The sequence below is a fragment of the Macaca fascicularis genome, chromosome 2 (genome assembly GCF_037993035.2).
Source record: "Macaca fascicularis isolate 582-1 chromosome 2, T2T-MFA8v1.1".
Taxonomy (NCBI): Eukaryota; Metazoa; Chordata; class Mammalia; order Primates; family Cercopithecidae; genus Macaca; species Macaca fascicularis.
In genome coordinates, this window is record NC_088376.1 from 30,987,744 (window position 1) to 31,010,616 (window position 22,873).

The following is a 22,873-nucleotide window of genomic DNA, read 5'->3' on the forward strand; positions in this document are numbered from 1 at the left end:
TAAAAAAAAAAGACTAATTTTTTTCATTTACACATTATGTGAAAGTTGTCTTACATAGAATAAGGCAAACTCTGCATCTTTAATTATTCAAAAATTACACATTTTGATTGCTTGTATTGCTTTTTTAAGTGAGGAAATGAAAACTCTCTTGAACCCTGAGTATCTGGAACATGATGCCTAGTAAGTACAAAAACTTTCTTTGTTTTATTTTTTTATACCGTGATTATTTTAATGAAAGTTAAACCTAGCATTGTGTTATTTTGTTTTATTTTTAGTGCAGTATTCTCACAACTTATGGAAACTGCTGAACCTTGGTTTTCAACTTTTGAGCATGATGGTCAGAAGGTAAATCTTATAGTACAGATCTTTTCAGTGTATGCGATGGAGCAAATGCTTTAAATAAATAACAACATGTAACCAAAGAATAGTAGATAGCCCTTATTATTGCTATAACCAAAATGAAATTACCTATGGAATAAGATTGAGCCTGGGGATTTAAGTATATTTCTAATCATATTGGCAGATACACAAAGGCAATGTGAAAATTTCATATAAATACATTTTTATATGTGTGTGTATGAATCAAGCAGCATAATAAGTGCTTAGTTACAAAATTATTATAATCTTTCTCTTGCTACCCTAGTGAGTTGGTATACACATTATTACTGAAGTGCATAGGTAAAACCTATATCAAATAGGTTGTTTTGCTTTTACCACTGCATTGCTATTGAATTCATACATTTAGCATCAATATTCCTTACTCTTACGCTTATTCTTATTTTTAACTATATTTTTAATTTTTATATAATTCACATAGCACAACATGTACCTATTAAACTCTTAATGGTTTTTAGTATATTTACAGGATTGGGCAAACATCACTGCTATCTAATTCCAAAACTTTTTTTAATCACCTAAAAAAATCCTGCATGTCCATTAACAGTCACTCTCCATTTCCCTATTCCTACATGCCCTGACATCACTAATATACTTTCTGTCTCTATGGACTTGCTGATTCTGGATATTTCATATAAGTGGAATCATATACTGCCATTTGTGATTGACTCCTTTCACTTAGCATAATGTTTTCAGTGTTCATTCATATTGTGGCATGTACCAGTATTTCTTTTTATGCCTGAATAATATTGCATTATATAGATATACCATATTTTGTTTATCCATACATCAGTCGATGGACATTTCGGTTATTTTCACTTTTGGCTATTGTGAATAACTTTGAACATTTATATACAAGCTTTGTATGAACATGTGTTCACTTACCTTGTTATATACCTACAAGTGGAATTGCTGAGTTAACTATATTTCTAAACTAACCCTTCTGCTATCTTAGTGATCATTATGGTTGTCTCATTATATTACACAATATTGGAAAAGTCACAAATTCTTCTGGCAATGGATACTGTTAAAGAATTTGGCATATTGTTTCCAGTATGGTTTATTTCCTTTATATTGGTATAATTGATTGCATTCTGGTTAGAAACCATTATTACTCAGTCACTTCATTCCATCTCTTAAAAAATGAAATAGGTAATCGATGTTTTTCATGCCTTTGGCCAGCTCAGAGGTTGGCATCCTACTGCCTGTAGGTCAAATTTGGCCTGCCATCTGTTTTTATACATCTTATGAGTTAAGAATGGTTTTCACATTTTTAAATGGTTAGAAAACTGTCAAAAGAAGAATAGTATTTTGGAACATGTGAAAAGAATATGAAATTTAAGCTTCCATGCCCTTAAATAAAATGTTTTGGAACACTGTCATTCCTATTTGTTTACTTATTGTCTGTGGCTGCATGGTCCTTACAGTGGCAGAGTTGCAGCACAGACTGTATGACTTGTAAAGCCTAAAATATTTACTCTCTGGCTCTTTACAGGGAAAGTTTGTTGACCCCTACACTAGGTGATAAAGTGTTTCTTCATATACCAACATGTTATATTCTGAAAGGGTTGTTGAAGGTAAAAAGCTACTGTAAGCATATTTGGCAAACTACTTTATATTTTTGGAATAATAACCTTTTGTTCTTGGCAAGTTATGTAATGAAGTCATAGACTTACATGAACATCAAAATTTTGAGCAGAGTATTTGAACACATTTAAATATTGGTCATTTCTTATAGTGGCCATTTTGTGTTTTATAACTGAGTCACGCCAGTTGAGAAACTCAGTGACTAAACTGTGAGGGTTATCAGTTCTTGATTTTACCTACTTGTACTGATATTACTGAGTCAGCTTTATAAAAGTGGCTTAGGCAAAACAAAGACATTCATTTTATCAAGGAACATAATAGATGTGACTTTTGAACAGTCATCTTAATTACTCACATATATGAATGAATAATATATTCCTAAAAAGTATTTCTAGTGAATCCCTTTTTCATCTTCCTATTATAATTATTGCATGGTGCTTTCACCTTTTTTAAAGAATGAGTAGTAGGCAGATAATAAGACTTCTTGTTTAAACTGTTGTTGATAAAGAATGACATCCATATATTTATTACTTTCATATTTAAATAATACATGTTCAATTTTTCTGTTTTTAGGGGAAAGAAACACTGATGACTCCCATTCCCTTTGCTAGACCACAAGATTTAGGGCCAACAGTTGCTATTGTCACTAAAGTCAACCAGATCCAGGATCATCTACTGAAGAAGCATGATATTGAGCTTTACATGCACTTGAACAGACTAGAAATTGCACCACAGATATATGGGTTGTAAGTATTAAAGTTTGTTTGTTTGTTTGTTTGTTTTTTGAGACAGAGTCTCACTCTTTCACCCATGCCAGAGTGCAGTGATCTTGGCTCACTGCAAACTCTGCCCCCTGGGCTCAAGTGATCCTCCCACCTCAGCCTCCCTAGTAGCAGGTACCACAGACACATTCTACCAAGCCCAGCTAAGTTTTTGTATTTTTTATAGACAGGGTTTCACCATGTTGGCCAGACTCCCCTTGAACTCCTGAGCTTGCCTCTGCCTCCCAAAGTGCTGGGATTACAGATATGAGCCATTGCGCCCAGCCTAAAGTTTAAATTTCAACTACATCAAATTATATAGTAGTTTCTAATGATATGTAAATTTCTCTGTGTCTCGGATCCTTAAAAGTAAAAATAAAAACTGTTCCATCTCCATTTCATTTCACATCTCTTTTGCATGCCTATATGCATGCTCAGTGCTTATCACTTTCACGTATGTATGGTATCTCATCTAATACTCCCTGTAATACCAACCCTGTAAATTGGGTATTATTCCTTTATTAGAGATGAAGAAGCTAAGGCTCAGATTTAGTTTACACATATTACACAGTGAAATCGTAACTCAAAGCCATAATTATTTAGGATTGGCTACATAATTTGCAGAGCCCAGTGCAAAAGAAAGATGCAGGGCCCCTTCGAAGAAATTAGTAAGAATTTCAAACTGGTAACAGCAGATCATTAAACCAAGCTTTCCAAGAAGTTGCATGAATCATACATGCATGGAGCCAGCCCCAATCCTAACAATACTATAAAATGTTCATGTTCTTTCCATTATATCATGTGATCATCTTTTGCTTTACCCTTAGAGGTAGATTCCTGTGAGTAAGATAGATGCCTGTCTCAGGGACCATAATGTATTAATTTTCTTCAGCCACATAACTTCTGTAACATGTCATAGCAGAACAGGGAGATGGTCACTCCTTAGGGGTGCGTGTATACACGTGTGTGTGTGTGTGTGTGTGTGTGTGTATTTTTTCAGTGGCTTGTAAGGTGTGCATGCAAATTAAAAAAGTGATTTTAGTAAATATGAATTATCTCCGTAGTGCTACAGACAAGGGTTCTTTATATTGAAATAGTAGAACATTTATATGTAGTGCTATGCAGTTTCTTGGTAGATATGTTATGTAAAGCTTGACTCTCCATTAGGTAGAACATGCAAAATTGAGACAATTTTTTATTGAGGTGTGTATAGTAGATGCTCAATAAATGTGAATTCATTATTTGAATTGCAGGGAATCTCAAACAAGTCACCCACAGCCAGAGCTGTTTATTTAACCCAGAAAAGAGAATAAATTAGTATTTTATTTATGTCCTCATTTTGCACAGAGTCTTTCATGAATAATAACTTTCAGCTGTTTTTCTTCTCTGGAAGCCCTGAACTATGACTGAAGAAGTCTGCTTTTCTGTTTTAATGCTGCATGTTTTCCTTTTTCTTACTTTAGCTTGACCTCATCATTGAGAGCTGCTTCATTATTCCCACTGGAAATGAGAAAATTGTGTGTGACATGTAGTACTGGGCAGCAGTGCAGGTTATTAATGAATTGCTACGTACATTTGAAAGTCTAACTAATACGTTTGTGATTATAGACATAAAAATTTATTCGAAATAGCTAGTAACAAGGTCAGGAGTTAAATTTTATATTCCTCTCCACCGTGCAGTCAAATAATTGATATATCCAAATACAAAAGCACATTTTACACCCTCAAAACTTGCTTGCTAAGATCCAGAAATTGGTTTTAAACATTGGGGAAAGAAGTTGATGTTGAATGTGTTTATCATTTCTTTGAAATGCTTTATAATTTTTTGCCTTCTTGCCCAAACTGGTGCTTGATGTTGCAGTGGTGATGGCATGGGCTTGGGTGAAATAATTTATAACCAGAATGTTTCTGTTTCCTTTTCAGATGTTAGTTTCCTTCAGTTAGTTTCAGGGGCTAGTTTTATCTTTATCATAATAATTTATAGAATTTCTTTGACATTTTGACCAGTACCTTCCCATTAAAATCCCATGATCCATGACATAATTACTCTTAATCTTTCAAACATTATCAGCAATACTGAAAATACCAGGTCTTGGAATAATCATAGCTGCCTCATTTAGCTCATTATTTTTAAATAGAATCTCATCTGTATTTTTTTTAAGTATGTATTTTTAAATCTTTGAAGAATAGATCACTCGTCTCAACTGGCCTTTACATTTTATAATGCAAGGATTTTATTTGCCTATTTCACATATTAATTTGGTTTTGTTATTACTATTTATGGAGCACATGAAAGGCCGAAGTGCTTGAATTTTCTTATATCCCTAAGCCGTAATGCCATCTGTACTACCCATCTGTGTATTTTCTATTAATGACTATTGGAAACTTTGGGTCAAAAAACAGTGTAAGCCAGGCATAGTGGTACTTGCCTGTAATCCCACCATACTCAGGACTCTGAGGCAGGAGGATTGCTTGACCCAGGAGTTCAAGTCCAGCCTGGGCAACATAGCAAGACCCCCATCTCTAATAATAACAATAATAATAATACTGCAGTTAGAAGCATAGGCTCTGAAAAGAACAGCCTTTGTTTTTTCATCTGTGAAATGGAAATTAAAAATAATGCTACCTACTTCATAGGGTGCCTGTGAGAATTAAATCATAACATACAAAAACATGTCATGCTCCGTGTGTAGTATACATATAATGTATGTTTTGACATGCTTTTATTATCATTGTTTGTCATTACCATTACTTAATTAGAATGTCATGGCTATGTAAATATGATGTCCTGTGTGAATCATTAGTTAGCCCTTCCAACTCTGTCTTTGCCTTTTTTTTTTTCTTTTCACTAAAGCCTATGTATTTCTCTTACCTGCAAACTTATAACAGCCATCTTTTAGACCACTGTTTTCTAAAGTGATGCTATAGAAATTGGGAGTAAACTTTTAGAAATGGTCATATAGTTTGGCAGAATAATTTTATGTTCTAGAATTTAATATTATAGTTTTGTATCTAATGGAAATGAAGTAAAATATCTCATTCTATATCACACAAATATCTTAATCTAAGTAATTGCTGTGCTACTGTTTATTCGTGTTGGAAGAAAATTGTTAATTTAGTTTTACATTCAGAATTAATACTTGAAAATACAGTCAGTGGTTTGAGTAAATATCACCAAGGGGCAGATGTAAAATTATCTCTTTTTAGTTTATGAAACTGTTTTCTCAGATTACATAATAATTCATAATTGTGTCATCTAAAGTCATCTAAAGTGTACTTTTGCATGCCAGATATTTTGTAGAATTTTGATTTTCAAACAAAACAAATTTTTTGTGAAGTAAAATGTTTCAAGAAAATTATAAATTATAGTAAAAATAAAAAATAAAATAAAAATAAATAAAAGTAAAATATTAGAACTTATAGTAAAAATGTCAATAATGAATGAGCCAATAGCAAAATGTTACCATTACCAGCAGCTTGTATGGAAAGAGGAGTAAATCATAAATATATATTTATATGGGGGGAAAGTGTTAGCAAGATTAAATTAAGCCCCATGTAGAGTCCAGATTTCTGTTTTTAGTCAAAATTTTTAACAGTTGCATGGGACATAAAATTACTTAAATCTAGTCTGTATTATGGTTATAACTGTCACTAAATTTTGCAATTATTTTTAAAACCAGTTTTTCCAAGAGAATATATGTTAATATCTCCTGAGGTGGGAGATGTGCCGTAAGTATGTACATTTGCTGCATTTTGCTAATAGATGTACTTAACAAAATTAGAATTCACGAATAGTACAAAAATATTACTTGCACTAAAATTGGGTAATCTCATTCTAAATTAGATAATCTTAGTATTATATAAATTGATGACATTTATTTTTACATGTGAATAAGTCCACCTGAAATCTTGAATATTATATAACAGCTTGCTTATTTAATGCTGTTACTTATATATTTAACTGTATTATCTTCTGGATGATTAAAAATTTTTTGTTAGCAAATGTTAAATCAGTTTACTACCTGTATTTTAGGTTAAATAAAATTAATCTGCAATTAAATGTTCAACTTAAGTGATTTTATAAAAAATATATCCTAAAGATAATTTATGCTATGTTTTTCATTAATTTTATGAAAGTTCCTTTTGTTGCACATAGACTAAAGTTTCTCTTGCTATAATTTGAATAAATAATTAACATCTTTTTTCTCTTTTTTTTTGAGAGGGGTGTCTTGCTCTATTGCCCAGGCTGGTGTGCAGTGGTGCAGTCTTGGCTCACTGCAGCTTCTGCCTCCTGGGTTCAAGCAATTATCCTGCCTCAACCTCCTGAGTAGTTAGGATTATAGGCACCCACCACCACACCTGGCTACTTTTGTATTTTCAGTAGAGATGAGGTTTCGCCACATTGGACAGGCAGGTCTCAAACTCCTGACCTTGAGTAATCTGCCCGCCTGGGCTTCCCAAAGTGCTGGGATTACAGGTGTGAGCCACTGCACCCATCTTAATATCTTGAGTTGTCTTTTGTTTGCCAATTATTGATTGGTGTTGCACTTTAAAAAAATTAGGTTCTATAAACCTGTCAATACATACTGACCAATTTCCAAAGTAAAATATTGACTGCATCATTTCCAGCTTTCCAAGGTAATTTTTTAAGAGTCATTTTTGTGCTATTTTTTAGTATGAGCATAAGAAATGTCCTGATATTTCATCACTTGGGGATTATTTTTGTGCAAAAGCCTCTAAAATATTTGTGTTACCATTCTATCACTGATGACACGTCATGTTGTGAGTTCAAAAAACTCTAAATTAAAGCAGATTTATATAGAGATTCAGTGCTACTACAATATTCTTATAAAGAGACTAAAATTTGAAGTTTAACAGTTTTAGTAGGCCAGAATAACTGTTTTATTATCATTTTTAAATGTATTGAATCTGTAAATTTTTTACTATATTTTATACTTTGATATAAATAGAGTACATAATAGGCATCTGTGGGATATGCAATTAATGTCACTTTTGAGGAAAGACCCTCATAACACGCTTGGGCTTTGGCACTGTTAAATTATGAGCTCTTTACAACACTCATGGGATAAATTCCATATCCCCCAAATGCTTATTATACATCTTCCATGTCTATTTTCTATTATCTGGATTAGCAGTTGTTTTACCATGCAGTTTATTGTAATTTAATTGGGGAGATTCTTGGTTATTGATTACTAATCTGCCAAATTTTTGATATAATTTTAAAATATGTCATAGCATATTGGTTCTAACATATCATAGTATAATTACGTTGAATGCCAAGTTGTTTTTTTTTTTTTAACGTATATTTGAAGTATAAACCTATTGGTAAAAAAGTAACTCTCAGTCATCAGAAGTCAGTGTAATTATCAGCCTAAAAAATTATATCTCTCAACAGTTTAAGTAAAGAACTTCCTAAACACAGTTAACGATTGAGTTATTCCTTTTTTAATTAGCTTTATATTATACATTAAACATAATACATGAAATATGAAGGATTAGAAAGTGATGATCCAATGATAGCTTACTTTCATACATTACTGAATGTTTTCCCAGAATTATTCTTTTTCAGAAAGTTGGGGTTTTCCCCCTTCTACATGAAGAATTATCACTGATTAAGAATTATGGGGAAGAATAATTAAATATTTGAAATAATGACTCATAATTTATTATATTTATTATTTCCTGAGGGCTAGGCATTGTGCTAAAGGCTTTATCTTTTCTTTTTTTTTTGAAAGGGGGCGTCTCACTCTGTCACCCAGGCTGGAGTGCAGTGGTGTGATCTCAGCTCACTGCAGCCTCCATCTCCCAGGCTCAAGGGATCCTCCCACCTCAGCCTACCGAGTAGCTGGGACCACAGGCACCTGTCACCATGCCCAGCTAATTTTTTGTATTTTTGGTAAAGACAGGGTTTCACTATGTTGCCCAGGTTGATAACAAATTCCTAAGCTCAGGTGATTTGCCTGCCTTGGCCTTCCCAAGTGCTGGGATTACAGGTGTGAGCCACCACACCTGGCCAAAAGGCTTTATCTTATTTAACCTAATAACACATAGAAATAGATACTTTTATTATCCCTATTTTGTTGATGAGGAAATGAAGGACTTTAAAGCCTTATTTAGATTAAATAGCTACGAAGAAGCTGAGCCAGGCTTTGAACACTTGAGCTAATATTCACAGTTTAATTTGACTAGGACTATAAGTGTGGTAGAAAACTGAGACACCTGAAAGTTTTATGTGTCACATTGGGCCATGAGCCAAATTCAGCTTCGCCAGATAGCAAAGACCCAGGCCAGGTACAAGGACCTGAATCAGAGGAGTCTTGTTAGTACTGATTAGAAACCAGCCTTATAAGGAAGGAATAGAAAATCAAGGACACTGGAGAGCCTAAAGTCCACAGCCATGCCCCAAATCAGGAATAAATGAACTCCAGATCTTTCACATAGTATGTGCCAGCAGCAAATGTATAGCTAAAATCATAAGCCATAGCCTAAGGCTTATATTTCCTTGTCGAAGTCCAATTCTGGCCTTATTTAAGTCAGACTACTTGATAAAAAAATAGGGAAGCTTGGGGATGGGGATCTGCTACTTTAATCTTAAACTTGACCTACAAAAAAAGAGTTAATTGATGAAGTGAGAGAAACAACCTTTACTGGCAAAGTGACCATGTATTTTAGCATAGTCAAAGGCCAAGAAGGAAAGGTTGGGCTGAGTTACGCATGCACTTGCTTAGGAAAGGTATCATCCACATGCCTTTCTAGATAAAAATACACTTTTCCCACTGAGAGGTGAACAAAAATCAATAATTCAAGCAAGAGGAAAGCAAGTGTAAGAGGACTACTGGAAAGCAATGTAACCAGTAAGATACGATTAAGGCTAAATAACTAAAAGCAATTGTCAAAAATAATCCTGTCAATAGCAGTGAAAATAATTTAAATCATTATTTGTATCTTAAGTCTACTTAATTCTAGTGATTAATTTAAAGATGGAAGGAAGTATAGAACTTTACATAATTCATCAGTACACATGAAATAAATATATTATTGATATTTCTAATCACTAAATAAACGTTTTAAAAAATGCTCATAAAAGATGTTTATGCAATAGGATTGTGACGATTAAATGAGAAAAATCATACAGAGTACAATACCTGACACACTGTAAGCACCCAATCAATGTTCATTGTTAATAATTTTTATGTGTTCAGTGCAAAATTCTTATTAATAAGGCTCATAATAAGTAGCAATAAGAAGAAAAAAGAAAATAAAAAGATTATTTACAAAGGAAGCGTGAAAGATGATGACAAAACTATCAAATGTTAGTTATGGTACTCTACATAAATGCTTTAAAGTTACCTAATAAAAGGCAAAAATTATTGACTGGCTTGATAGACAATATCCAACTATATGCTTCTTAGAAGAGGCAGCTAAAACAAATTCAGATAGTTTGGTAAAAGGATTACAGGGACAGCAACTGTAATATCAAGATAATATACTTCAAAAAAAGCATTGAAAGAAACAGAATATCCTTGTATATTCATAAAACATTCAGTTCTTCATAGACATACAATAGCCTTGAATTTTGGTATGTAAAATCCATGACAGTAAGGAGTTTGTCTATCTTATTCATTAATATATTTCAAATGCCTCCCTAAACTGAACCTGGCTTGTGGTAAACGCTCAGCAAATAATTTTTGAGTACATGAGAAGGTGGATGAATGGGAAGGAAAGAAAAACAAAAGAAGGACAGATCACAAACCAGTAATACAAGGATCTGATTATTCAAAATATGATATGGTGAAAATTTTGTCGCTATTTTAAGGAACATCAAGTAATAAAAATGAAACAATTACAACTCTAAATAATTAGTAGAAAACATAAATGAATAACCTATCTTCCAATGCCAATAGATTTTGTAAGAATATCAGTGAAGACATTCTAGAGGGTAATCTGGAAATTTGACTACTTCAAAATTTCAGTCCAGGGTGGGGGTGGTGGTGCTGCCTGATTCTTGTATCATTCTTTGCTCAATTAAATTAAAAAAAAATTGAGTCAATAAAATTCAATGCAAATTTTTCCGTATAACTTTTAAGTTTATTTAAAAAATTTAACACACATAAAGAAATAATATAAAGAATAAAATACAAATTTTTATTTTTTATATATAAGGAGTCCTAAATATGGTAAGAAATCACTAATCCATTAAGTAGAACAGTAAAATGAATCAACAAATCATAAGGAAAAGTTAACAATAACCAGTACATATAGTGAAAACTTTCAGCCATTCAAACATTTAAAGAAACAGAAATTAGGTGGCTCATGCTTATAATCCCAGCACTGAAAGCTTGTGGCGGGAAGATATCTTGAGGCCAGGAGTTTGAGATCACGCTGGGCAAGGTAGTGAGACCCTTGTAAAAAAAAAAAAAAAAAAAGGAAAGAAAAAGGAAAACAAAGAAAGAAAAAATTAGCCAGGTATGGTGGTGCACACCTATAGTCCCAGAGACTTGTTCCTTTCTATGTTTATAGAAAGTACCAGCCACTGCAAAAACATGCCAAATTGTAAAGACCATCGACGCTAGGAAGAAACTGCATCAACTAATGAGCAAAATAACCACCTAACATCATAATGACAGGATCAAATTCACATATAACAATATTAACCTTAAAGGTAAATGGGCTAAATGCCCCAATTAAAAGACACAGACTGGCAAATAGGATAAAGAGTCAAGACCCATCAGTGTGCTATATTCAGGAGACCCATCTCACATGCAGAGACACACATATGCTCAAAATAAAGTGATGGAGGACGATCTACCAAGCAAATGGAAAACAAAAAAAGGCAGGGGTTGCTATCCTAGTCTCTAATAAAACAGACTTTAAACCAACGAAGATCAAAAGAGACAAAGAAGGCCATTACATAATGGTAAAGGGATCAATTCAACAAGAAGAGCTAACTGTCCTACATACATATACACACCCAATACAGGAACACCTAGATTCATAAAGCAAGTCCTTAGAGACTTACAAAGACTTACAAAATAAAAAAAGACTTACAAAGACTTACAAAATAATAATAAAAAAAAAAAAAGGAAAGAAATACAAATTAAATAGCATAATATAATTTTCATTTAGATTGATAAAGATTAGAGAAAATTGTGCTCAATGTTGATATAATCATTTAGGAGGCAATTGGGAGGGTAAGTCAGAAGTCTGATCAATTGGATTCTTTGACTCATTTTACTTCTTATTTTTTCATTATACTTTATTTTCTAGGGTACGTGTGCATAATGTGCAGGTTTGTTACATATGTATACATGTGCCATATTGGTATGCTGCACCCATTAACTCATCATTTACATTAGGTATATCTCCTAATGCTATCCCCCGCTCTGCCCCACCCCATGACAGGCCCCAGTGTGTGATGTTTTCCTTCCTGTGTCCAAGTGTTCTCATTGTTCAGTTCTCACCTATGAGTGAGAACATGCGGTGTTTGGTTTTTTGTCCTTGCGATAGTTTGCTGAGAATGATGCTTTCCAGCTTCATCCATGTCCCTAAAAAGGACACGAACTCATCCTTTTTTATGACTGCATAGTATTCCATGGTGTGTATGTGCCACATTTTGTTAATCCAGTCTATCATTGATGGACCTTTGGGTTGATTCCAAGTCTTCGCTATTGTGGATAGTGCTGCAATAAACATACATGTGCATGTGTCTTTATAGCAGCGTGATTTATAATCCTTTGGGTGTATACCCAGTAATGGGATGGCTGGGTCAAATGGTATTTCTAGTTCTAGATCCTTGAGGAATCACCACACTGTCTTCTACAGTGGTTGAACTAGTTCACAGTCCCACCAACAGTGTAAAAGTGTTCCTATTTCTCACCCTTTCCAGCACCTGTTGTTTCCTCCTCTGATTTTAGTTATTTCTTGCCTTCTGCTAGCTTTTGAATGTGTTTGCTCTTGCTTCTTTAATTCTTTTAATTGTAACATTAGGGTGTCAATTTTAGATCTTTCCTGCTTTCTCTTGTGGGCATTTAGTGCTATAAATTTCCCTCTACACACTGCTTTAAATGTGTCCCAGAGATTCTAGTGTGTTGTGTCTTTGTTCTCATTGGTTTCAAAGAACATCTTTATTTCTGCCTTCATTTCAATATTTACCCAGTAGTCATTCAGGAGCAGGTTGTTCAGTTTCCATGTAGTTGAGCGGTTTTGAGTAAGTTTCTTAATCCTGAGTTCTAGTTTGATTGCACTGTGGTCTGAGAGACAGTTTGTTATAATTTCTCTTCTTTTACATTTGCTGAGCAGTGCTTTACTTCCAACTATGTGGTCAGTTTTGGAATAAGTGCAGTGTGGTGCTGAGAAGAATGTATATTCTGTTGATTTGGGGTGGAGAGTTCTGTAGATGTCTATTAGGTCCTCTTGGTGCAGAGCTGAGTTCAGTTCCTGGATATCCTTGTTAACTTTCTGTTTCGTCGATCTGTCTAATGTTGACAGTGGGGTGTTAAAGTCTCCCATTATTATTGCATGGGAGTCTAAGTCTCTTTGTAAGTCTCTAAGGACTTGCTTTATGAATCTAGGTGTTCCTGTATTGGGTGTGTATGTGTATGTAGGACAGTTAGCTCTTCCTGTTGAATTGATCCCTTTACCATTATGTAATGGCCTTCTTTGTCTCTTTTGATCTTCGTTGGTTTAAAGTCTGTTTTATTAGAGACTAGGATAGCAACCCCTGCCTTTTTTTGTTTTCCATTTGCTTGGTAGATCGTCCTCCATCACTTTATTTTGAGCATATGTGTGTCTCTGCATGTGAGATGGGTCTCCTGAATATAGCACACTGATGGGTCTTGACTCTTTATCCTATTTGCCAGTCTGTGTCTTTTAATTGGGGCATTTAGCCCATTTACCTTTAAGGTTAATATTGTTATATGTGAATTTGATCCTGTCATTATGATGTTAGGTGGTTATTTTGCTCATTAGTTGATGCAGTTTCTTCCTAGCGTCGATGGTCTTTACAATTTGGCATGTTTTTGCAGTGGCTGGTACTAGTTGTTCTTTTCTATGTTTATTGCTTCCTTCAGGGTCTCTTGTAGGGCAGGCCTGGTGGTGACAAAATCTCTAAGCTTTTGCTTGTCTGTAAAGGATTTTATTTCTCCTTCACTTATGAAGCTTAGTTTGGCTGGATATGAAATTCTGGGTTGAAAATTCTTTTCTTTAAGAATGTTGACTATTGGCCCCCACTCTCTTCTGGCTTGGAGAGTTTCTGCTGAGAGATCTGCTGTTAGTCTGATGGGCTTCCCTTTGTGGGTAACCCGACCTTTCTCTCTGGCTGCCCTTAACATTTTTTCCTTCATTTCAACTTTGGTGAATCTGACAATTGTGTGTCTTGGAGTTACTCTTCTCAAGAAGTATCTTTGTGGCGTTCTCTGTATTTCCTGAATTTGAATGTTGGCCTGCCTTGCTAGGTTGGGGAAGTTCTCCTGGATGATATCCTGCAGAGTGTTTTCCACCTTGGTTGCATTCTCCCTGTCACTTTCAGGTACACCAATCAGACGTAGATTTGGTTTTTTCACATAGTCCCATATTTCTTGGAGGCTTTGTTCGTTTCTTTTTACTCTTTTTTCTCTAAACTTCCCGCTTCATTTCATTCAATCACTTCAATCACTGATACCCTTTCTTCCAGTTGATCAAATCGGCTAATGAAGCTTGTGCATTCGTCACATAGTTCTCGTGCTGTGGTTTTCAGCTCCATCAGGTCGTTTAAGGACTTGTCTATACTGATTATTCTAGTTAGCCATTCGTCTAATCTTTTTTCAAGGTTTTTAGCTTCTTTGTGATGGATTCGAACTCTCCTTTAGGTCAGAGAAGTTTGATCGTCTGAAGCCTTCATCTCTCAACTCATCAAAGTTATTCTCTGGCCAGCTTTGTTCTGTTGCTGGCAAGGAGCTGCGTTCCTTTGGAGGGGGAGAGGCGCTCTGAGTTTTAGAATTTTCAGCTTTTCTGCTCTTTTCTTCCCCCTATCTTTGTGGTTTTATCTAACTTTGGTCTTTGATGATGGTGACGTACAAATGGGGTTTTATTGTAGATGTCCTTTCTGTTTGTTAATTTTCCTTTTAACAGTCAGGACCCTCAGCTGCAGGTCTGTTGGAGTTTTCTGGAGGTCCACTCCAGACCCTGTGTGCCTGGATATCAGCAGCAGAGGCTGCAGAACAGCAAATATTGCTGGACAGCAAATGTTGCTGGCTGATCGTTCCTCTGGAAGCTTTGTCTCAGAGGCGTACCCGGCCGTGTGGGGTGTCAGTCTGCCCCTATGGGAGTTGCCTCCCAGTTAGGCTACTTGCAGGTCAGGGACCCACTTGAGGAGGCAGTCTGTCTGTTCTCAGATCTCAAACTCCGTGCTGGGAGAACCACTACTCTCTTCAGAACTGTCAGATGGGGACATTTAAGTCTGCAGAGGTTTCTGCTGCCTTTTGTTCAGCTATGCCCTGCCCCTAGAGGTGGAGTCTACAGAGGCAGGTAGACCTCTTTGAGCTGTGGTGGGCTTCCCCCAGTTCGAGCTTCTAGGCTGCTTTGTTTACCTACTGAGGCCTCAGCAATGACAGGCACCCTTCCCCTAGCCTCAATGCCACCTTGCAGTTCCATCTCAGACTGCCATGCTAGCAATGAGCGAGGCTGTGTGGGTGTGGGACCCTCGAGCCTGGCACGGGATGTTATCTCCTGGTGTGCCGTTTGCTAAGACCCTTGGAAAAGTGCAGTATTAGGGTGGGAGTGACCCAATTTTCTGGGTGCCATCTGTCACAGCTTCCCTTCACTAGGAAAGGGAATTCCCTGACCCCTTGTGCTTCCCAGGTGAGGCGATGCCTCACCCTGCTTTGGCTCATGCTCGGTGGGCTGCACCCACTGCCCTGCACCCACTGTCCAACAAGCCCCAGTAAGATGAACTAGGTACCTCAGCTGGAAATGCAGAAATCACCCATTTTCTGCATTGCTCACACTGGGAGCTGTATAGACTGGAGTTGTTCCTGTTAGGCCGTCTTGCCAGAAGTCTTCCATAATTTTACTTTTTTTTTTTTTTTTTTTTGAGACAGAGTCTCGCTCTGTCGCCCGGGCTGGAGTGCAGTGGCCGGATCTCAGCTCACTGCAAGCTCCGCCTCCCGGGTTCCCGCCATTCTCCTGCCTCAGCCTCCCGAGTAGCTGGGACTACAGGCGCCCACCACCGCGCCCGGCTAATTTTTTGTATTTTTTAGTAGAGACGGGGTTTCACCGTGTTAACCAGGATGGTCTCGATCTCCTGACCTCGTGATCCGCCCGTCTCGGCCTCCCAAAGTGCTGGGATTACAGGCTTGAGCCACCGCGCCCGGCCCCATAATTTTACTTTTAAACATATAAACATATTAAGTGCATCAGTACAATAAAAGTCCACGTATAAATATGTTTATCACAGTGTTTTTTTATGACATGAAATGAGAAATAATACATTTCCAATAATAGGGTAAATAATAATAGAGGAAATATTATGCCAAGAACTTGGAAAAGGAAAAGTAAACTCAAAAGCAGAAGGCAGGAAATAATAAATATGAGTTTAAACTGATATAATTGAAAACAATAACCGAGAAAATAAATGAAATAAGTTGTTTCTTTGAAAAGGTCAATTAAATTGACAGACACTAGGAAGACTGACAGAAAAAAAGGGAGAAAGGAAATGAATTTGGCTATAAAAGGGCATAGAAAGGATCCTTGTGGTAATGGAACATATCTGTGTTATAACTGTATCATGGTAGTGACATTGAACTATAGTTTTGCAGGATGTTACCATTGGGGGAAACTATTGGGTACTGAGGAGCTCTTTGTATTATTTCTTTTTTTTTTTTTTTTTTTTTTTTGAGACGGAGTCTCGCTCTGCCGCCCAGGCTGGAGCGCAGTAGCCGGATCTCAGGTCACTGCAAGCTCCGCCTCCCGGGTTTACGCCGTTCTCCTGCCTCAGCCTCCTGAGTAGCTGGGACTACAGGCGCCTGACACCTCGCCAGGCTAGTTTTTTGTATTTTTTTTAGTAGAGATGGGGTTTCACCCTGTTAGCCAGGATGGTCTCGATCTCTTGACCTCGTGATCCACGCATCTCAGCCTCCCAAAGTGCTGGGATTACAGGCTTGAGCCACCGCGCCTGGCCTGTATTATTTCTTACAACTGTATGTGAATATACAACTATGTTAAAATAAATAGTTTAATTAAAATAATGTCAGGGCCTTGTGCGGTGGCTCATGCCTATAATTCCAGCACTTTGGGAGGCCAAGGCGGGCAGATCACCTGAGGCCTAGAGTTCAAGACAAGTCTGGCCAACATGCTGAAACCCCATCTCTACTAAACGTACAAAACTTAGTCATGCGAGGTGGCACATGCCTGTAATCTCAGCTACTTGGGAGGCTGAGGCCTGAGAACCTCTTAAATTCTGGAGGTGGAGGTTGCAGTGAGCCAAGATGGTGCCACTGCATTCCAGCCTGGACAACAGAGTGAGACTAAAAAAAAAAAAAGTCTACGTATCTTACATCTTTTTCCCTTTTTGAATAAATTGGGGTTATTTTCTTAGTATTGAGTTTTGACAGTTCTTTATTCTGGATACAAGTCTATTATCAGATTTGAGATTTGTGTTTGCAAATGTCCCCCCAATCTGAACCTTGTCATTTAATTTCTTGTGTCTTTCTTAGAGCAAATACTTAATTTTGTTGAAACTTAATTTATCAGCTTTTTCTTTTATGGAGATTGTTTTTTGTGTCACATATAAGAACTCTGCCCAATCCAAGTCATACACATTATGTTTTATGTTTCATAGTTTGATATATTATATTTAGATCTATGCTTTATTTTGGCATAATTTTTTATGTAAGGTAAAAGGTATTGGTCAACTTTTTTTCCTTTTTAAATATGAATATCCAATTATTTCAGAACCATTTGTGGAAAGACTATCCTTTCTCCATTGAATTGCCTTTACACCTTTGTTGAAGATCAGTTAGTTTTATCTGGCTACAAGTTTATCAATAAAATTCATCTTTTTCAAGAACCAGTTTTAGGTTTGATTAATTTTATCTCCCTTTCTCTTTTTCTTTCTATTTTTAATGTCATTAGTTGAAGCTCTTTTCCTTTTACTTACATTTGTTTTATTTTCCTCTTCCAAGTTGTTGAAGATAGGAAGTCAGATTATTGACTTTAGATCTTTCTTCTTTTTAAGTATGTTTTTATTGCTCTAAGTTACTTCCTAAGCACTGGTTTAGTTGCATTCCTAAAATTTGGGTTGCTATATTTTTATTTTTCTTCATGGGTTATTTACAAGTGTGTTGCTTAATTTCCAAATATTGGAGGATTATTCAGATATCTTTTAAAAATGTATTATTAAATTCTCTTATGATCCAAAAACATGATTTTTGTATGATTTTTAAGCCTATTTTTTAGCTCTAAATATAGTATAGGTTGGAGAATATTTCTTGTGCACATGAAAAGATTGTTTATTCTACTATTGTTGAATGGAATATTCTATAAATGTCAGGTCAAATTGGTTGATTATGTTGGTTAGGTCTTCCATATTTTTGCTCTTTTTCTGTCTGCTTGTTCTATCTCTAACTATAATTGTAAATTTTTAAATTTCTGAATCTAAATCTACTTTAAAATGACCAGACATGTGGGATTAATAATGAACCATCCAAAATTCTTACCCAGTGCAAATAGCACTGTTTAAAAAAAAACATCAGGCAACTCAGCTTTTGCTTTCATGTTTTTGTTTACCGGTACTTTTCACACACAGGAAATAGCATTCCAGTCATGTGAATAGTTACATAGAGACTTGATTGTGAAACTTTTAAATATAATGGACATATGAGGTTTGAGAAACCAGTGATTTCCAATTTGGTCTTGGTATGCTGTAGCTGAAGGACTATCACATATATATTTGGAAATGCAATTTTAAACATAGACTAGGATGTCTCTTTTTGTTCCTTCCAAAAATGCTGCCCGCCCTTTGAAATTTCTTTCAATTAAATCACTTCTTTCACTGGTGTTTTGGAACCTAGTAAATATGTGGGACTAATGAAAGCAACCAAAAAACAAATGATGTCTTATTTATTAACGCATTTGAATAGTTTTAATACTTCCAAAATATTTAGCTTCTAACGAGAAGTATTTACAATGAGTTTTAAAATACTTCCAAAATATGTAACATAGAAGAAATTTTAATCATAATTTTAACTCTGCAACTAAGACTTTATTTTTAAATTTGTATTTATTTATTAGGACAGTTTATTAAAGATTACCATGCATAATATGTTTCCAAATTTTTGTAAATATGTCACTAAATTCATAGTTTTAAAAATGTATATTTCTAAATAAGAATCGGGGTGATTGAAACACAAAACATGCTAGATACCCAAACTGATGTGCTGAAAACTGATAGGCCAAAATAGTTCATGATAGAACATACCCTCACCTCAGCTATATTTGCCATTCTAGGTATATATATAAAAAGATACTAAAAATCCTTTCTTTTGGTTGTATATCTTAAACAACACAACCCTTTGCCAATCCCAGTCTTAAAGTCACTATCAACTTCAGGTTATATCAACATTCTCTAAGGAAAGCCCGATAAAACTGTGACTTTATAGTTGTTGTGATTCTTTGAACATAAGTATACAGGAAAAACAAATATTTAATATTACCCCAAAACTTTATAATTACAAAATACCATCTAACACGGGTCAGGAAAAATAAAACTTTCCCAGAAATACATTTAGTCAGAGTCGTTTTTAAATCACAGTAAAACTAAGGAATGCCTTCTTTAAGCTATGTGGTTTAATAACAGTGATAATACTTTAAAACTGATGTTGTCTTCCAGTCTGTTAGTTGGCAGAATACATTTAGTTTGGAAAGAAAGTAATTTCTACCCTCCAATCAAAAGTGTAGGTTCTAAAGCTTGAAGGAGAATTTTTCAGGACTTACTAGGAAATAATAGTTAAATGTGGGTAAAAAATCCTAGAATTAAGTTAATCTTTAACATTCTGATTTCTCTCCATTTCTTATCCTTGGATTTTTTATTTCATGGGTCTCTGTTTTTCCATTCTCCAACTCTTTCAATAACCAAGTAACCTAGAGGCAAATTAAATATCTAGAGCTAATTGCTCTAATAAGCTCTTTTATATTGCCATATGGTAATTTATGTATGATATCATATTCCATTATTAAGTATACTTGATAATTAAGCTAACCTATATCACTTATACCAGTGATTACATTGTGTGTCTTTGATAGGTTGTGACCAAACTTAAGTTTCTACCCTTATTTTTTGACCTTGAGAGACTGCTTAATATGTGTAAAACCTTTTATGGGAACAAAGAGGGCTTCAGATGTGCCTGTAAAGGCAAATTTTCTAGATAAGTGTCTCCTGACTAACTTTTAAGATATTTGAGATCACCAGTACGCATCTTGTATGACAATTCTAAGATATTTTTCTGGCTTTTGTAAAAAAGGACGGAGTTTTACCAGTATATTTTATCTGACCTGCAATACCAAGATGGAATCCTGTCTTCTCACTGTTACTTCTTTTCTGACCTAAATGTAAGAAAAATGATGGAGCTTGCTTAGTGAAGAGAACTTTTCATAATGTCTTAAGATGCTTTGACAAAGGCTGCTGAATCAGTTAAGGAAAACTGTTATTTATTACACTCTGTTATAAAGGATAAAAGATAAAAGTTCTTCAACAAACAAACCCTAAGAAAAACTTTCTCCTTCACTAATTGGAGATACAGATGAAATGCTGGTGAAACATGTTGCTTTTTGCTTCTTATTTTTGCTTTTGACTACTTTTGGTTCTTTATGTGTTTCTTTATCCTCTCAAATTTCTTATTTTTATAGTTTTAGATAGATTTGTAACAGAATTTAAATGTAGAAAAAGAAATATTATTTGTTATAATAATATAATAAGTTTGGTGTGTATATGTATTTTGTTTCTAAATATTTCTTTCTCATTAAAATTTGTTTTCTGTAATAAAAATGCTTTTATTTTCATTTTACACCAATTATTGTTAGATATTTTTGTATGATTTTTTATATATTTTTTTATACCAGTGTACCACCTCCAAAGGTTATTATGACTTAAATTGTAAATGGTATGTAGGGTTTAGAATATCTCAAGTTTAAAAATATTTTAATTTTTTAATTAAAATTAAAGATTGTACTATGTGGAATTTGTTAGAGAAAATACACCTTTTAAAACATTTTAATTTAGAATTTGCTAGATATAAGCTCTAAGAGGCATCAGAAACAGTAACAAAATGAGTGGTAGTGAGATAAAAAAGAATGAGTTGTAAGCTGAGAGATTGCACCTATGCTCAGTAGATTCAGGTTTTATTAAAGAGAACCTTTGACCTAATTATGTCAATGGGAAGGACCTGAACAATTAAAATGAGTGCTATTAAGAACAGTGGCCCAGGCGCAGTGGCTCACGCCTGTAATCCCAGCACTTTGGGAGGCCGAGGCGGGAGGGTTACCCGAGGTCGGGAGTTCAAGACCCAGCCTGACCAACGTGGAGAAACCCCGTCTCCACTAAAAATACAAAAAATTAGCTGGGCATGGTAGTGCATGCCTGTAATACCAGCTACTCAGGAGGCTGAGGCAGGAGAATCACTTGAACCTGGGAGACAGAGGTTGTGGTGAGCCGAGATCATGCCATTGCACTCCAGCCTGGCCAACGGGCGAAACGTCTTCTCAAAAAAAAAAAAAAAAAAAAAAAACACACACACACACACACAACAAAAAACCAGTGAACATTGTGGACACTATCAGAATTTAGCCAAGGCAGTGACACTGGAGAGAACCAGAGATCTAGTTTCTCTAGCTAACTAGTTTCCAAGCATGAAGATGATAAATGTCTCCACCTGGAGTGAGTTTTGAGGGAAGGTACAGAACTATAAATATATTTTAATGGATAGAATTTTATCCTTTTGTTGCTTGGTATATATTACAAGTTGAGTTCATTTGAATTACCAGTTTATAATTAATAGGATTTTGTTTTCTGTAAAACAAGAAATATGCAGAGAAATGTAATATTTATAAAGTATGTTTTCTATACCTATTTTTTCGGTTTCTGAACTCTTCATTCATTGCAACCAAGAATCTGCTTGTCTCCTATTCAATGGAAAGCAACGGAAAAGCTAAAGTCAGATCAAGAGTACTGCCTTTATAGGGTTGCCATGTGGAGTTCTTATTTGCAAAGCACTTAAAACAGTGCCTGTTGCGTAGGAAATATTTCTTACAAATTCATTAAGTATGTCTAATTAATAATATGATGAATAATGTCACTTTCTCAAACTGAAAATTAATGAGAAGAGATTTTTTTTGTAGAGATATCAGTGCCCAGATAACAAATGCCTCTTGCTCTGGCTTCAGCCATCTATATGTAACTCCCTTTTCTCTACCTCGATTACCTTTAGGCAGGAAGGCCTCTGCCTCTTGGTATTTATGACAATGGTGCCAAATCCTGTCATTATTTTTTTCATTTTTGACTTTTCCTCCCACTCTTTTGACTTTTCACTCCCACTCTTTTGTGGAAAATGCAGTTTTAAAACAGTAGTAAAAGTGATTAATTATCTAATTATCCTTTTCAGTGGATTGTATTGCTGATGGCAGAAAGGAAGCACTTCCTTTCGCTGCATTGCTGCCCAGATTGGTCAGACAGGCTTTGTTCTGACCCCCCTCCACCACCTTGGCTTTCTTCCTGTGCAGTCTTTGATTCTTTTTCACCCCTCCTTCTTGTATCCTTCTCTTCACTTGCCCCTTACTACATCCACACCTCTGATCAGTGCTTTCTGCTGGTGGTAAGACATAATGCAGGAAGAGAACCAAAAGGAAGGGAGGCAAAATAAAACATGGGAAGAGTTTTTTTAAGTTTGGTAGCCATGCATTTAAATCATTTATTAGGAATGTATATAGTCTCACTATATTTTATCATGAAACAGTAATTCTTTCCCCCCAACCCCGACTTTTAAAAACTATTTAAAGATCTCTGAAGAAAGAAGGTTTGACTGATTCTCCTGTACCAAATCTATAGTCATAGGTCATCTTGCCTCCCAAGGTCTGCATTC

General features: G+C 35.3%; 1 protein-coding gene across 2 annotated transcripts in view; it reads left to right on the forward strand.

The window, feature by feature from the left end:
• TBC1D5 (TBC1 domain family member 5) overlaps nt 1-22,873 on the forward strand; it is a 564,828-nt gene that overhangs the window by 337,993 nt on the left and 203,962 nt on the right. The window contains exons 12-14 of one of the 2 annotated variants that reach the window (XM_074030923.1): nt 130-180; nt 276-345; nt 2,557-2,729. In XM_074030923.1, the coding sequence (XP_073887024.1) occupies nt 130-180; nt 276-345; nt 2,557-2,729 (294 nt within the window). Of the gene's footprint in view, nt 1-48; nt 181-275; nt 346-2,556; nt 2,730-22,873 lie in introns of those variants that run through there. The other variant, XM_074030922.1, reaches the window with a different exon arrangement.